Source organism: Verticillium dahliae, genomic scaffold (genome assembly GCF_000150675.1).
Source record: "Verticillium dahliae VdLs.17 supercont1.26 genomic scaffold, whole genome shotgun sequence".
NCBI lineage: Eukaryota > Fungi > Ascomycota > Sordariomycetes > Glomerellales > Plectosphaerellaceae > Verticillium > Verticillium dahliae.
This window is the reverse complement of record NW_009276941.1, coordinates 56,596-70,620: the sequence shown is the minus strand read 5'-3', so window position 1 is coordinate 70,620 and position 14,025 is coordinate 56,596. Positions and strand designations below refer to the sequence as shown.

General features: G+C 59.3%; 4 protein-coding genes across 4 annotated transcripts in view; 2 read left to right on the top strand and 2 right to left on the bottom strand.

Annotated features, from left to right (window-relative positions):
- Positions 1-1,177, bottom strand: part of VDAG_09440 (uncharacterized protein) — a gene marked incomplete at both ends in the record, with an annotated part of 1,978 nt that extends 801 nt beyond the window's left edge. Inside the window, 2 exons of the mRNA XM_009658401.1 lie at positions 57-885; positions 946-1,177. Of these exons, the coding sequence (XP_009656696.1) occupies positions 57-885; positions 946-1,177 (1,061 nt within the window). The remainder of the gene's footprint in view (positions 1-56; positions 886-945) is intronic.
- A 726-nt stretch (positions 1,178-1,903) lies between these two features.
- VDAG_09439 (uncharacterized protein) lies at positions 1,904-5,593 on the top strand (the record flags this gene model as incomplete). The annotated part of the gene is made up of 4 exons (XM_009658400.1): positions 1,904-2,005; positions 2,067-5,321; positions 5,384-5,484; positions 5,551-5,593. The coding sequence occupies 4 exons, from the start codon at positions 1,904-1,906 to the stop codon at positions 5,591-5,593; spliced, it is 3,501 nt and encodes a 1,166-aa protein (XP_009656695.1).
- A 388-nt stretch (positions 5,594-5,981) lies between these two features.
- On the bottom strand, positions 5,982-6,848 carry VDAG_09438 (ubiquinone biosynthesis protein COQ9; the record flags this gene model as incomplete). The annotated part of the gene is made up of 2 exons (XM_009658399.1): positions 5,982-6,314; positions 6,429-6,848. The coding sequence occupies 2 exons, from the start codon at positions 6,846-6,848 to the stop codon at positions 5,982-5,984; spliced, it is 753 nt and encodes a 250-aa protein (XP_009656694.1).
- Positions 6,849-11,503: 4,655 nt separating this feature from the next.
- On the top strand, positions 11,504-13,347 carry VDAG_09437 (RNP domain-containing protein; the record flags this gene model as incomplete). Its single annotated transcript, XM_009658398.1, has 7 exons — positions 11,504-11,708; positions 11,827-11,935; positions 12,012-12,105; positions 12,167-12,340; positions 12,417-12,468; positions 12,542-12,993; positions 13,057-13,347. 7 exons carry the CDS (start codon positions 11,504-11,506, stop codon positions 13,345-13,347), a joined length of 1,377 nt encoding a protein of 458 aa, XP_009656693.1.
- Between the last annotated feature and the right edge of the window lie 678 nt (positions 13,348-14,025).

Sequence of the window (14,025 nt, the reverse complement as noted above, 5' to 3'; positions counted from 1 at the left end):
CTTCGTAGTTGATGTCGAGCCAGGCGTCGTCGTCGTCGCGGCCCGCGTCGGTCCACGCGCTGATCTCGTCGTCCGTCGGCAGCGCCGCGTCGCCGTCCTCGCGCAGATCGTCGAGCAGGAGGCCGACCTCGCGCGCGGCGCGCAGGTCCGTCCTTTCGAGGCGCTTGACCATCATGTCGAAGCCGCAGGCGAGCTTGGCGCCCGTGTCGAGGCGGCGGCGGGCCTGGTCGTCGGAGGCCCTCTGGACGAGGTCCGCCCACGGCTGCGGCAGGTCGAAGCGCTGGGAGCGGAGCTGGGCGAAGAGGACGCGCGTGAACGTTGCGCTGACGGTGACGAGGTCGCGCGGCGGGAAGTGCAGGTCGGCGGACGCCGAGAGGAAGGGCTGCAGGGCGATGGGGTCGCGTAGGTAGAAGGCCTCGATGGCGGGCGCCATGGCCTTGGGCACTTCGTGGAGGGCGAGGGCCAGCTTGCGCGGGATCGTGACGAGCGAGCGGTGGAGCGACGTGGCCATGTGCTCTGGGTACTTTTCGAGCCGGTAGAAGGCTTCGGCGTCGATGAGGTCGGACTGGACGAGGCTCTTTGGGCTCGAGCGGATGAAGGCCAGGGCATCCGGTAACGAGAGGATCTTGTTGCTTCTCTTGTCGTTCAGCGGGATGATGTGGAGTTTTCCCTGGTGCAGCCATGCCCGGTTGCGATCCATCTCGGGGTTGAGCCATGCTGGGAGCACATTGGCTGCTTCGATGAGGAGGAACTCCCCGTCGCTGTCGAATATGCGTATCCAGAGGTTCGGGTTGACGAGACTCAGTTTCCTCAACAGGAAGACAATGAGCCACTCATCTTCCACAGAGTCGCCGTAGTCTGTGATGCCGTGGACGTAGGCGAGTCCTGGAGGCGGTGTTAGCCACGGGGGACTGCAGGGACGGACAGACGCAAGGCCTTACTTACCCTGGTCACTTTTCACCTCGAGGCTGAATTCTCCTCGTTGCCATATGTAGCCGCTTGCCACGTCCTTGGCTGACGCCAGGGCATTTTTGCGAAGTTCTTCAAGCTTTGAGAGCTCCTTGCGGCGGTCAGTTGAATTTTGGTCGACGAGGAACAGCAGGTATTCGACGCAATTTTCAGGTAGACGTTTGTCTAACCCGTCCAGAGGGTTCTCCTGACCTCCGGTGTCTGCCATCGGGGCCTCTTGGCTCGCCGCCCTGTACTACCTGGCACTTTCCTGGACTGCGTCTTCAGATCGACTTTGTGTGTTGGCCCACTGAAGAATGCCTAGCTCCGTGTTTCCATAGCCTTGTGTCTGCGAGCTTGTCCCATGGGTAAGGATTCCCATGGGTAAGGATCTTCGGCAACTTCAACAGACTAAGACGGTGGAGGATAGAGAGCGCGGCAAGCCTTGAGCCGTGATTTGACCAACAGCTCCTGTCACTGTCGTTCATGGATGTACGGTAGTGGGGGTTTGGCTGGCTGTACCAAGTAGGGCTCCCAAGGCGTTTTCTGCCTTGTACTGTCATTCAGCTTCAGCTTCGGGTGGCGGGGTGGTCAAAAACACGCTAGCGCTTGTGTCACTCAAGACCTGTACCGGGTACAAGCTGCTTCCTCTGCCAGACAGCTTCTTCCCAGGTAGCAGATACACCAATCGACCCTTTGTCTTGCGGCGCGTCGACCCCACAACCCGATAGCACCTGTCGCGTTCCCTGTTGAGTTCACCCCAGCATCTTTCGCGACTTTATACACTTTCGGGCCAGAGCCTCATACTCACCTGCCCGGGAACCACACCACTACTACGTAGTTTACAACTTATCAACACGACCCCTCGCCTCTACCGACACTTACTCTCTCTCTTTCTCGCCCTGAACCCACCACCTCATACCATGCCTGCGGCTGCATAGGCACGACTCACACCATGTCGTCTTTGAAGCGATCGCATCGCGCCATCAGCAACCTTGACTCGGCAAGCGGCACCGGCGTGGACCAGGCCAGCTCGAGCTTTAGCAGCGATGCCGCCGTCAGTGGCTTGCCCCATCATGTGCCTCAGGGGTCGCCGCCTCGCTAACTTGTGTCTGCAGAGAAAACGCGTGCGCGTTTCGGTCGGTCGCCCCGTGAAGCCTACAGCGCCGCGCGAACCGAGTATCGTGTCCGAAGAGTCCGAACAAAGCGCCGGCGAAGAAGAGTCTCGCAACGGCCGCGACTCTCCTCCTCGAACCCAATATGAGATTATGCGAGACGGCGGCTTTCGGCATCTCGAGAACGAAGAGCTAGACGACCAACGTGCGACACAAGCCATCAACGCCCGCTCGCATCGAGTCGGCGACAACCGCGCAGCCGAGAATGGCATCATCGAAAACGTCGAGTGCATCAACTTCATGTGCCACGAACGCCTCTACGTCGAGCTCGGCCCCCTCATCAACTTTATCGTCGGCGAGAACGGCAGCGGCAAGAGCGCCGTGCTGACCGCCCTCACGCTCTGTCTGGGCGCCAAGGCGAGCTCCACGAACCGCGGAGGCAGCCTCAAGAGCTTCATCAAGGAGGGCCGCGACCAGGCCGTCATTACCGTCTGTATCAAGAACCAGGGACTGGATGCGTACCAGCCTGACTTGTACGGCGAGACGATCAGGGTGGAGCGCCACTTCTCGAGGTCCGGCACCAGTGGCTTCCGCCTCAAGAGCGAGCGCGGCAAGACCATCTCCACGAAGAAGGCCGAAATCGACGAAATCACAGAGTACTGGGGCCTGCAGGTCGACAATCCGCTGAACGTCCTGTCCCAGGACAATGCGCGCCAGTTCCTCAACTCGGCCACGCCCGCCGTCAAGTACAAGTATTTCTTCAAGGGCGTCCAGCTGGAGCAGCTCGACCACAACTACAAACTCATCTCGGAAATGCTGGACAGCCACGAGGAGAAGCTGGTCAAGCTCAAGGAAGATGCCGCCCAACTGGAAGTCAAATACCAGAGGGCCAAGAAGGACAAGCAGGCCGTCGAGGCCAATCTTGGCTTGCGCGCAGAGGGCCAGCGAATCCGCACACAGCTGGCCTGGTGTCAGGTTGTGGATGCTGAGCGTGGTCTTGCGAGACAACAGGAGCAGCTGGACGCCCTCACCTCGAAACTCGCCGAGGATGCGCGGAACATTGAAAAGGCCACGGGGCAACTCGCGGCTTGCGATGAAAAGATTGAGCAGCTCGAAGCTGCTGTGGCTGAAAAGTCAAGGGAAAAGGAGTCGGAAGAGGAGGGGGTAGAAGCGGCCTTGGCTGCGTACCAGGAGGCGAAGGCGAAACTGGAAGACCACCGTCGCGAAGAACGCGAAGCCCACGCTCAAATCAGAAACGCCAGGGCGAGCGTTGCCAGTTGGAAGGAAAAAATTGCAGCGGAAGAGCAACGGCTAGGTGAGGAGTCCGGAAGTGCTCGCCAGAAATTGCAGGAACAGCTCGACGAGGCAAACGCCGAGGAGGCTCGCTTGCAACGCCAGATTCTCGAGGGCAGCGCGCAGCTGCCCATTCTGATCAAGGAGAGCGACGCTGCCGCCGAACACGTCACGCAATGCGAGAAACGCCTGAATGCCAAGGGCAAAGAGGTCCAGGATGCGAGGGGACGCATCCAGAACCTGCAAAGCAACAACCGATCGCCATACGCCGCTTTTGACCCCAAGATCCCTCAGCTTCTCAAGGCCATCGAGCGAGACAATGGGTTTGAGAGACGGCCCGTAGGCCCCGTTGGACTCCATATGCAGCTGCTCAAACCTGTCTGGTCATCGATTCTCGAGACAACGTTTGGCCAGTTCCTCAACAGCTTCTTGGTCGTGAGCAAGCAGGACCAGCGACGTCTCGTCGAACTCATGCGTCAGATTGGCATCCGCAACGTTCCAGTCACGATCGGAAAGCCCCTACCTCCAGGCACCAAGCTGAGGGAACCGGATGGGCAATTGTTGACGATTCTTCGTGCTCTCAAGATCGAGAATGACTGGGTGCGCGATCAGCTCATCGTCAACTACATGATCGAAAAGATCATCCTCGTTGAGAGGCGAGAGGATGCCGAGGAGATCATGTACGGCAGCGACGGCCCGCCGCGCGATGTAGCTGTCAGTCTCAGTCTCCACGACCGCAAGCGGAATCAAGGTATCCGTATTCAAGTCAGGCCATCGGGCATTTCAACGAGTACTGTCGGCGAGTTCAAGAGGGCCCCGCGCATGAAGTCTGATGTCGAGACCCAGATTGGCCTGCACGAAGAAACGCTGCGACTCCTCGACGGCGAGTTTCAGGAGCTGCGCAAGGAGAAGGCGACACTGGAGACGGCTCGAAGGCACTGTCACGAGCAGGTGACGCGGTTGAGGCAAACCAACGACAAGCTTGAGGCCGCCATCACCAAGATTGCCGCCAAGATTACTAACCTCAACGAAGAGAATGACCAGTACGAAGGTGCCGATGGACGACTAGCCCAATACCAGGAAGAACTCAAGCTGGCCGAACTCGACAAGGAGCATCACGGTACCCAGTACGGTGAACTGCACGTCAAACGAGACTCGCTCAACAAGGAAGTCGAGGAGCAGAAGAGGAAGCTCAACCACGAAAAGGAGAAGATCAAGGATCTGGAGGCACAGCTCAACAAGGTCGACAGAAAGCTGCAGCAGGCCCGGGATCTCCGCCAGATGGCCGTTGTGGCCAAGAACACGGCCTACGACACGCAGGCAGAGACCGAGGCTCTCAAGCACAGGGCCGAGCAAGAATGCGCCTACCAGGCCCAAGCTGTGGCCGAGTGCACCGAGGGCGCCTCGGCGCAGTCCCCAAACCGCGTTGAAATCGACGAGGGCGAGAACTACGCAAGCTTGGAGAAGAAGTACAACGCCATTTGCAAACAGCTCAAGCAGCGAGCGGAACGCATCGGCGCCACGGACGAGCAGATCAACGATCGGTTGCGCGAGGCCAAGGCCGCTTTCCTGGCGGCGTCCCAAGAGTTCGAGTCGCAGCAAAGCTTCCAGCAGGACGCGAAGCGCTCGCTGGCCGATCGACTCGTCAGGTGGCGCCACTTTCAGCAGCACATCTCGGCGCACTCGAGGATCAACTTTCGATACCTCCTCAGCGAGCGCGGGTTCAGGGGAAACATCCTCTTCGACCACAAGCAGCGAAAGCTGCAGCTGTCTGTGGAGCCCGACGAGACGCGCAAGAACGCGGGCGGCCGGAGCACTAAAACATTGTCTGGAGGCGAAAAGTCCTTCTCGTCCATCTGCATGCTGCTGGCCATTTGGGAGGCCATGGGATCGCCGCTGCGATGTCTCGACGAATTCGACGTTTTCATGGACAACGTCAACCGAACGATTAGCACCAAGATGCTGGTAAGAATCAACAATGCCCGCCCCAGTGCGCACGATGTGCTGACTTGCCCCCCTCCCTTCAGATTGATGCGGCTCGACGCTCGGTCAGCCGCCAGTACATTATGATCACCCCCAACGCCATCGAGGGTCGGGCTTCGTTGGGCAAGGACGTCAATATTATCCGGTAAGTAGACAGCTGAAACCCCTTTGTTATACTGTTCTGTCGTCGACTAACATGCCACGTCCCAAGTTTGACCGATCCGCGCCAACGAACGCTCCCGCAGATGACGTGATGGGCATAGAAACGAAGAGCACATGCGAAGGATTTGGACGGCAGTCAAATAGCAAGGCGTTTTCGGTCGGTCGTCACCGTTCCAGTTTCCCAGCGACGGGTCCGTCCCGGGACAGCATCAGGCGTCATATTATTTCTTTTGCTTTTGGGTTCAGGCGGCTTCTTGCCAAGCCGCATTCTAGAAAAAGGCCGTGGGGCCTCGTGTACTTTACATAGGGTGGGTCTACATGATGTACATGGGATGCCGCCATCGCAGAGATGGGGGAGAGGCTCTCTACGGTTAGAATAGAGAGCAACGAGCAGCAGCCTCCAGGATTGGGGAGACGAGCAAGAAAAAGACCAGTCTGCCATGGCTTGGGCGAAACATGAAAAGTTCAGCAGCGAAAACCTTAGATGCGCATGCCCTTGCTCCTGAGCACGTTGACGCCCGCCGAAGCAGTGAAGCCGACCCACTGGCCGACGGCGCCAAGCACGGAGCCGGCGTCCTTGACTTCCCCGAGCCTGCTCTGCAGGAACTCGCGCGTGTCGGCGAAGCCGGCCGACTTGTCGTTCGTCATGAAGAGCTCGCTCGACGCGTAGATGGTGGCCAGCGAGCCCCGCTTCGTGTACCACGTAGGGTCGACGGCCGTGTCCCCGGACAGATACCAAATGTCGTCGGCCAAGCGGGCGAGCTCCTTCAGGGAGGCCGGCACGTAGGATGGTTGCGCCATGACGGCGAGGGCCTAGATTGGTGGCGTGTGTCAGCGAAACAAAGGCCCCTTTCGGCGCTCGACGACGTCTGCGCCGAGCTGGAAGTACAAGGAGTGAGAGAGAGAGCGCGCGCGCGCGCCGCGTACCTCTTGCCAGCGGTGGATCACGGCGGTGTTGCCGAGCAGGCGTTCCCAGGCCAAGCGCTCGACCTTGTCGGCGACGCTCGCCTTGCTGCCGCTGCTCTCCTCGCCCCAGAGGGTTTGGCTCGTGCGGGCGAGGGCCTGCCGCCGCGTCACGAGGTGGTAGCGGATCAAGCTGAAGGCGCCGTCGGGGAGGATGCTGGTGCTGATGTCGGGGTAGCCTGCGTCCTTGGCGCCGAGGGTGAGGGCTTGGTGGGAGAAGCCGTGGTCGGGGACGTGTTCGTAGGCGGCGGAGAGGAGGGCGTGTTCTGAGTTGGTGAAGGCTTGGCTCGGCGCCGGATGGTCGAAGGAGTGGTACGGACGGCAGAAGGCGGCGATGGTCGGCCTGTGAAGGACGGCACGGGGGCGCAGGACGCGGGCCGCCATGGCGAATCCGGGCAGAAGGGGCGGTGGAAAAGTCGACGTGCGAGGGAGGCGAGGGCCGCGAAGTGTCAGACGTCGTGTGCAGCTTTGCTCTGCAGCTTGTTCGGGGTCTCGGAGACGGAAACGTGGTGCTTGCCGTCGAGTTGGAAGTTTCCATGACCAAACGAACCCCCATTCGCGTGGTCTCGCACGGATGAACCCGCGCGCCGACGTTGAAAGGGTCCAGGCCGTCCCGGTCTCCGTGCGCACGGACCATTTGATATGGACGTCCCTGGCCTGGTGCCCGTGTCTTGTAATCAAACGTAGGTATATTTAGGTACGAGGCAGGGCGAACATGGTCGACGAAACTCGCCGGTGTCTTCTTTTGTCAATTGGATCACATCAGCTCAACCGCTTCAGCCATCTCTGCGGCCCTGCCTTGCTCGCTCTGTAAGGACCCTGTAGTAGGCTGTAGGAGGCTGGCGGCTCTCCTTGCCCGCTGCAGCCCGTGTCTCAATCCGAACCTGGTGAGTGGCCTGAGTACGAACGGCATTCTACCACGAGCCGGCGCAGGGCGTCCTCGAAGACGAGACCGAGTCGAGATACACGCGCGCCATGCATGAGGCGGTTACACAGCATGTCGCTGGTTGGCCTCCGCCGCCGGCGCAGCCATTGCCGGGTGTGCGCCGGCATGATGCTGGATGCGAAAGATGTACCATGCATGGTGTTGAACCCCGCACGATTTCTCTCGGCCTGTCAAGGAGGTGCAACTACTGCTGCCATTCCATTTCCATGTCTGTCCTCCGGGGGACCGCCCAGTCCGAAGGTGTCAAACTACCTTACCTCTAGGTGCAGGTTACTGTCTGCACTTGGGACGGGGGCTGCAGGTCGTGTCAGGTCACTCTTGGACCCCCCCCCTCTTTACCATTTTGTCCCCTCATTCCGTCTCGCTTCTTGCCTCTTCCTCTCTCAATCTTCCAGTGCCCTTGTTCACGTCCCTGGTAGATATGCCAAATATAGTGGCGCCGGCCCGCATGTGCAGTCGCGCCAGGCTTTTCAAGATGGGAGCCAGTCGGGCCATGCTTTCAGGGTTGGACATACCGGGGGGGGACTGAAGCGTGCGCTAACACCAGACATCGTCGTATATGCAGAAGGGGGGGCTATTGTACCAAGCGGAAACGATCGGATCGTCAGGTACATATACATGTACTAGCGATACGGGTGCAGGCAAGGCCAGGAGTCGCTCAGCAGCGCTGTTGAGTTCTCTCTCACTCACTGTCTGTCTCTGCACTTGCTGACTTCCGTACTCACCCCCTGCTGCCGCATTGTTGAGCTTAATGCGGGGGGGGTCTTATCTCAGAGGGGTCTCTTGCGCCATCCGGGTGTTTAGGCTACGCTGCCCTGCAATACCCGCCTCGGACCCCAAATGATCATACCATTGGCCATTGGCGTCGACATTGCCCGTGTAGTCTTTCCCTCCACACATGCCGTCGTGTTTGGGAGGATTCGTCATGGTCGACACCTCGGGTAGTGTGGGGAGCCATATACGAAGTCGCTGGTTCGTCCAACCGGGGGGAGGGGAGGGGGAGGGGGAGAGGGAGGGGGAGAGGGAATGAGGAGGGGGTGCAAGAATCGCCAAGAGGAAGTGTTCAAAGCGATGTGCGCACGTTCGCTTTTCTCTCTCTCTCTCTCTCGCTCTCGCTCTCGAGGCTCCGCGACGACCGGTACCAGTCTGTCTGCGCAGCGCGAGAAAGCATCGTTGACGAAAGGAACGCTACTCGTACCTACCCGTCCCATCGTTCCTGCCTAAGGCAAGACAGGCCCAATGTCAAGCATCTAAGGTCAGGCTGGCCCAGGGTCGTACCGCTTCATGTACATGCCGTCACAATGGAGACGGATGGAGGCAGTTCTAGCAACGCCATTGGCTGTGTGGCCTTATTCTTGCGCACGCGTATCCACTTTCACCAGGCTGTGTGCACGCGCAGCACGACAACCAGGAGGGACGACCAGAGAGGAGAGGGGTAGAGGGGGGAGAGGCGACGTGATTGCTTTGCCTGGCCCTGCCTGGTCTGGTCTCTTCTTGCAATCTGTTCTCCACACCTGCTCCCGCCGGTCAGCTGTAGCTGCTGCACTGGGGGCTGCTTGAGGGAGCTCTCATGGTCCCCCGTCTGACCTGTGAGCGATCAATGGCAAAACACACCTTGCCGTTGCTGCTGTCGTTGTGACCAATCTCCATTCTTTGTCATTTCGAGTGATTTACAGAAACTTGATTCTCATCTCAGACAGAGGCGGGACGCGCCTGACGTTGGGTCGGTAAGGTACTTACGTATCTACGTACCCGTACCTGCCCACGTCAGAGCTAATCAGCCTGAGTACTTCTCTTTGAGCGAGCATAGGTAGGTGCCCAGGATCCAGATGCTTTCAGGCCTGTACAGGGAAGGGAGACTTCGCGCACGAGCCACTGGCGCCCTATTCATTCGTCGCGCCAGAATCCCCAGTCTGATTGATGCCCACCCCCCCTTCAAGGTAGGTAGGTACCTTAGACAGCTGGCCTCGGCGCGCGCGTTCCTCCGTCCATCCCAGCCCTTTCCATCCGGCTCGCGCGACGTCCACCAACTCACCCTCCGACTCCACGTTGCCTCTCGTCCAACGTCACGGAAAAGCGCCCAGTCTTCAACCTACCTACAGTCACGCGTAGTACTAACAACTCTCTCCCGCACACGCGCACACACACACACACACACACACAAGGCGCGATATACCCTTCCGCAACGACGACGGTCTCTACAGTCCAATCGACTCGAGGACCTCCGTAACCCATCGAAAACTCTTTCCCCATCAACTCCCAAGCCAAACCTGCACCTGCACCCTGCAAACCTGGCAGCCCGGCTGAGGCTTTCGTCGATACCCTTCAACGCAGTTCGGCCTTTTCCTACTCGTCGTTCACGAGTAATACACCATGGGTACGCATGCTCTTTTCTTTCTGTCCAGTCCCTTACCCTGCCAGCTGCCACCTCGTCCCGTCTGTTCGACTCCCCTTCCCCCTTCAGCCTTGCCGATCCTGCACGCCGGTCCTGCCATCCCCTCGCCCTGTCAGCCATCTGCTGCTGGACCACCACCATCACACGCTGCCTCCGACCTGCTGTTTCCTGGCCTGTCAAACACACCCAGAGGTCCGCCCGCGCTTGTGGTCTGTCGTGACGGCGGCAGCATGGCCTGACTTCCTCCACCACACACGGCACCTGTAACGCCATGATGCGTGGCTTGTCTGGGGAAAAGGCGCCCGCGCACGCGCTCTTCTGCGGTACAGGCGGTGCAGCAGCAGCGAGCGCCGTGCTTGGTGCCGCCGATGCTACTTGCGTGGAGTGTGGTGTGTGCTGCGTGGTGACGCGTTACCTCCTGTCGTGACTGGACACGGGAGTTGCACGCCCATGTCATCTCATACATACAGCTGCTACTTTCCATTTCACCATTTGCCATTCTTGTCCTGTTCGGCCGGGCCCAGTGCCCATTGCCAAACACGGCTGGCGGTAGCAGTTCTCACAGGCTTCGGGCTCTCATCACAGCTTGCTCACGTACTCGCTTGCTTGGTCCTGCCCTGGATTCAGGCTTGAAGTCCTCTTCCCTTGTCGCGCCCACGTCTGGCCTCACATCTATCCCCTCCCCCTCTCCCTCCGAGTTCCTTTCGGCGAAAATTCCAAGAGGCACATGCGGACACGTGCAATGACTTGCATTGTTCCCCGCGTCTCCTTGGTCACCCTTCCCTCAAAGGCATATCTGCTCTTCAGGCCTACTGGTTTGTGACTGCTGCCTGTGAGCCCGCCAAGGTGGAGGAGGCAGGGACGAGGCTGGAACGAACTGTCTGCGCTGGCCCGGATTGCGCCAGTACCGCACCCTCCCCCTACCTGCATATCTTTCCGCCCCTGCCCCACTTGACACTCCATCCTATCCGTTTGCGCCCCCCTCTCCCCCATTCTGCACCCCTCCTCTACAGCTACCTCAACCTGCCTTGGCCCCAACCGTTGCCGCCGGTACTACTACTGGTACTACCCCCTTCAACATCTTGCCAGCTTGCCTACCTCACCTTGCCTTACTTTTCACCTGGCCTCATTCCTACCGCGGCATCACAGTCCTCCTTCTTTGCTTTTCTTCTGCCCTCCCCGACAGCAGCAGTCTCACACCAAATTCTCGAGGCCTATATTCTGACCAGGCGCGTTACCTTGCAGCCGACAACAACGACGACACATATCGTCCCGTAAGTCTGCCCACCTCCTGTCTTGTTCTCCCCCTCTTTTCCCCAAAAGGTGAGACGGCTGGCGTAGAAACCGGATCACTTCGGTCGGATCTACAGCCGCCCTGCGCGCCGCCAACGATTGCGCTATCTCTTGAATTACCCTTTTGGCCCTCGGACTGTGGCGTGTTTGGCGCCAGTCTCAGCGCACGTCTTTCCGCCCATTTCGCGAAATCGCAGAGGACACCAATCGCGAATTGCAAAGGACACCAATTCAAGCCAGCACATCTTTGCTGACTGAGACTAGCGAGAGAGGTCCCGATCTCCGCGTCGAGGCCGTTCGCGAAGCCCCGGTCGTTCCACCACAGCAAGGCGCCGCTCCTTCTCACCCCGTAGCCGCTCCCGTAGCAGGGGAGACGATTACCGCGGACGCCGAGACCGCTCTCCCATGTCTGGAACAGGCGCGCCTGCCGGAGGATCCACCGGCGGATACGGAGGTCCTCCGCAACATCGCTCCTACGAGGAACGCGCCGTCGCCCGCGAACAGATGATGAGCAACATTCGCGACAGCTCCCAGCAGGACCGCCGCGTCTATGTCGGCAACCTCTCCTACGACGTCAAATGGCATCACCTCAAGGACTTCATGAGACAGTGTGGGTCACGTCAAGGCGTCTGTTGCTGGCGAGCAAGTGGCTGACCAGGGTTTTCATGTCTGCAGCTGGAGAGGTTCTCTTTGCCGATGTGCTACTACTTCCTAATGGAATGTCGAAGGTGGGCTTTTACACGTAGTCTATGGCTGGTTTTCCCTTTGTGGTTTTTCTCCCTCCGGCCTTGATGGAATCGTTGGATTGACGGGTTGGGCGCGCGCCTATTGGTGTTTGTAGGGATGCGGGTAAGTTCGCCATGCCACCCATGACATGCCAACGCGCAGCAGACTGACGGGGCCCTCAACACAGAATTGTGGAATACGCGACACGGGAACAAGCCCAGAACGCTGTGGCAACCCTTAGCAACCAGAACCTCATGGGCCGACTCATCTATGTCCGCGAGGTATGTTGTCACTCTCTTGGTTCAACCGATGATTGACGGCTGATGCATTCACCTTCTGTAGGACCGCGAAGCGGAACCCCGATTCATTGGCGCCACTGCGACCCGTGGTGGCTACGGCGGTCCTGGCGGCCCCGGCGGCCACGGCGGCATGAACCCTGGTGGCTTTGGTGGGCCGGGTGGTTTCAATGCCGGCGGCGGCGGTGGCGGCGGCGGCCGTCAGATCTACATCACCAACGTATGTTTTCCCCCCTATCATTGCCAAGCACTGGCGCTCCTGGTGCCTGTACGTGTTTGCTGACAGCACAATATAGCTGCCCTACACGGTCGGATGGCAGGATCTCAAGGATCTGTTCCGACAGGCCGGTGAGTACCAAAATGTCCCCACTTTGCGTTCCCCACAGCCTCGCACAGGCACTCACATTGTTCCCGCTGCCAGCACGTAACGGCGCCGTAATTCGCGCCGATGTCCACCTTGGTCCTGATGGTCGCCCCAAGGGCACCGGTATTGTCATGTTCGAGAGTCCCGACGATGCTCGCATTGCCATTGAGCAGTTCAATGGCTACGATTGGCAAGGGCGCCTTCTGGAGGTTCGCGAAGACCGTTTTGCTGGAGCTGGACCCATGGGCTTCGGCGGCCGTGGCGGCTTCGGCGGCGGCATGCGCGGAGGCTTCGGCGGCGGCTTTGGCGGTCGCGGCGGCTTTGGCGGTCCGCGTGGTGGCTTTGGTGGAGGCTTCGGCGGTGGCCGCGGTGGTTTCGGTGGAGGCTTCAGCGCCGGCGGTGCGCCTGGCGGCCCCGGCGTGAACCCTGGCGCGTCCGTGCCCCCCAACCCGTTCACCGACTACGCCACTGCCGGCACCGACAAGAGCGAGGTGATCTACGTGCGCAACGTACGTGGCCCGATTGCCCATCACCTCCAACTACCTTGCCAAACTTGCTAATCAATCGTGCAGCTTCCCTGGTCTACTAGCAACGAGGATCTCGTCGAGCTCTTCACCACCATCGGCAAGGTTGAGAAGGCCGAGATTCAGTACGAGCCAAGCGGTCGCTCCCGCGGCACTGGTGTTGTGCAGTTTGATGCTGCTGACACGGCCGACACGGCCATCCAGAAGTTCCAAGGATACCAGTATGGTGGACGCCCTCTGGGCCTGAGTTTCGTCAGATACCTGAGCCCCCCCGGTGCCGGTGGCGACAGCATGGATACAGATGCCCATGCCGGCCTGACCCAGGACCAGATCATGTAAGATGGTGCTCACTAACGTAGCTGCGCAAGACTGCCTTGCCTGCCTACAAGTGAGCTCAAAGGCACTTCGAAAGGGGAAAGCGGCCTGATTTTCCTAGCTTCTCCACGGCCACCTTCATGATAGTTGCACAGCCATAGCCTTCGTTACGCCTGGACACGCCCCGATGGACTTGATTGAGGCCATCTAGGGTGGTGGTGTCTGTTGTCCACAGGCATTCAAGATGCTACGCAGGAAAAAAAACTATCGGCGCATGTTTGTCTTTTTCTTTCCTTTTCCTTCGCAGGTTCCGGTCGCAGGGCATATAGTGGAGCCGGGGAGGGGGGCGACCGAGTGAGAGATAATCCAGATTGTACGTCAAATAGCAGTTGAACTTTGATCCGGGAGGTTGTAGGACATGGCGAGTTTTGGATGGTCAAGGCGCATGACGACGGTCTGGCACGGTGACTAGCAAGGCGCGGCGCAGCGTCTTCTGGCGGGTGATGTTGGCGATATGACCGTGGTGATGATGATGATCCGATGACACAAAAGTTTAATTGCTGGGCAACTTCTTTGCTCGGGTCGGCTTCTTTCTGGGGAGAATGGTTTGACCACTGCTGAGGCGGCAGGTTTTCATCGCACAGCGTTCCGTTCTGATACTGGGTCAGCCTCCATATCTAGGTAGGTATGGAGAGAGCTGTG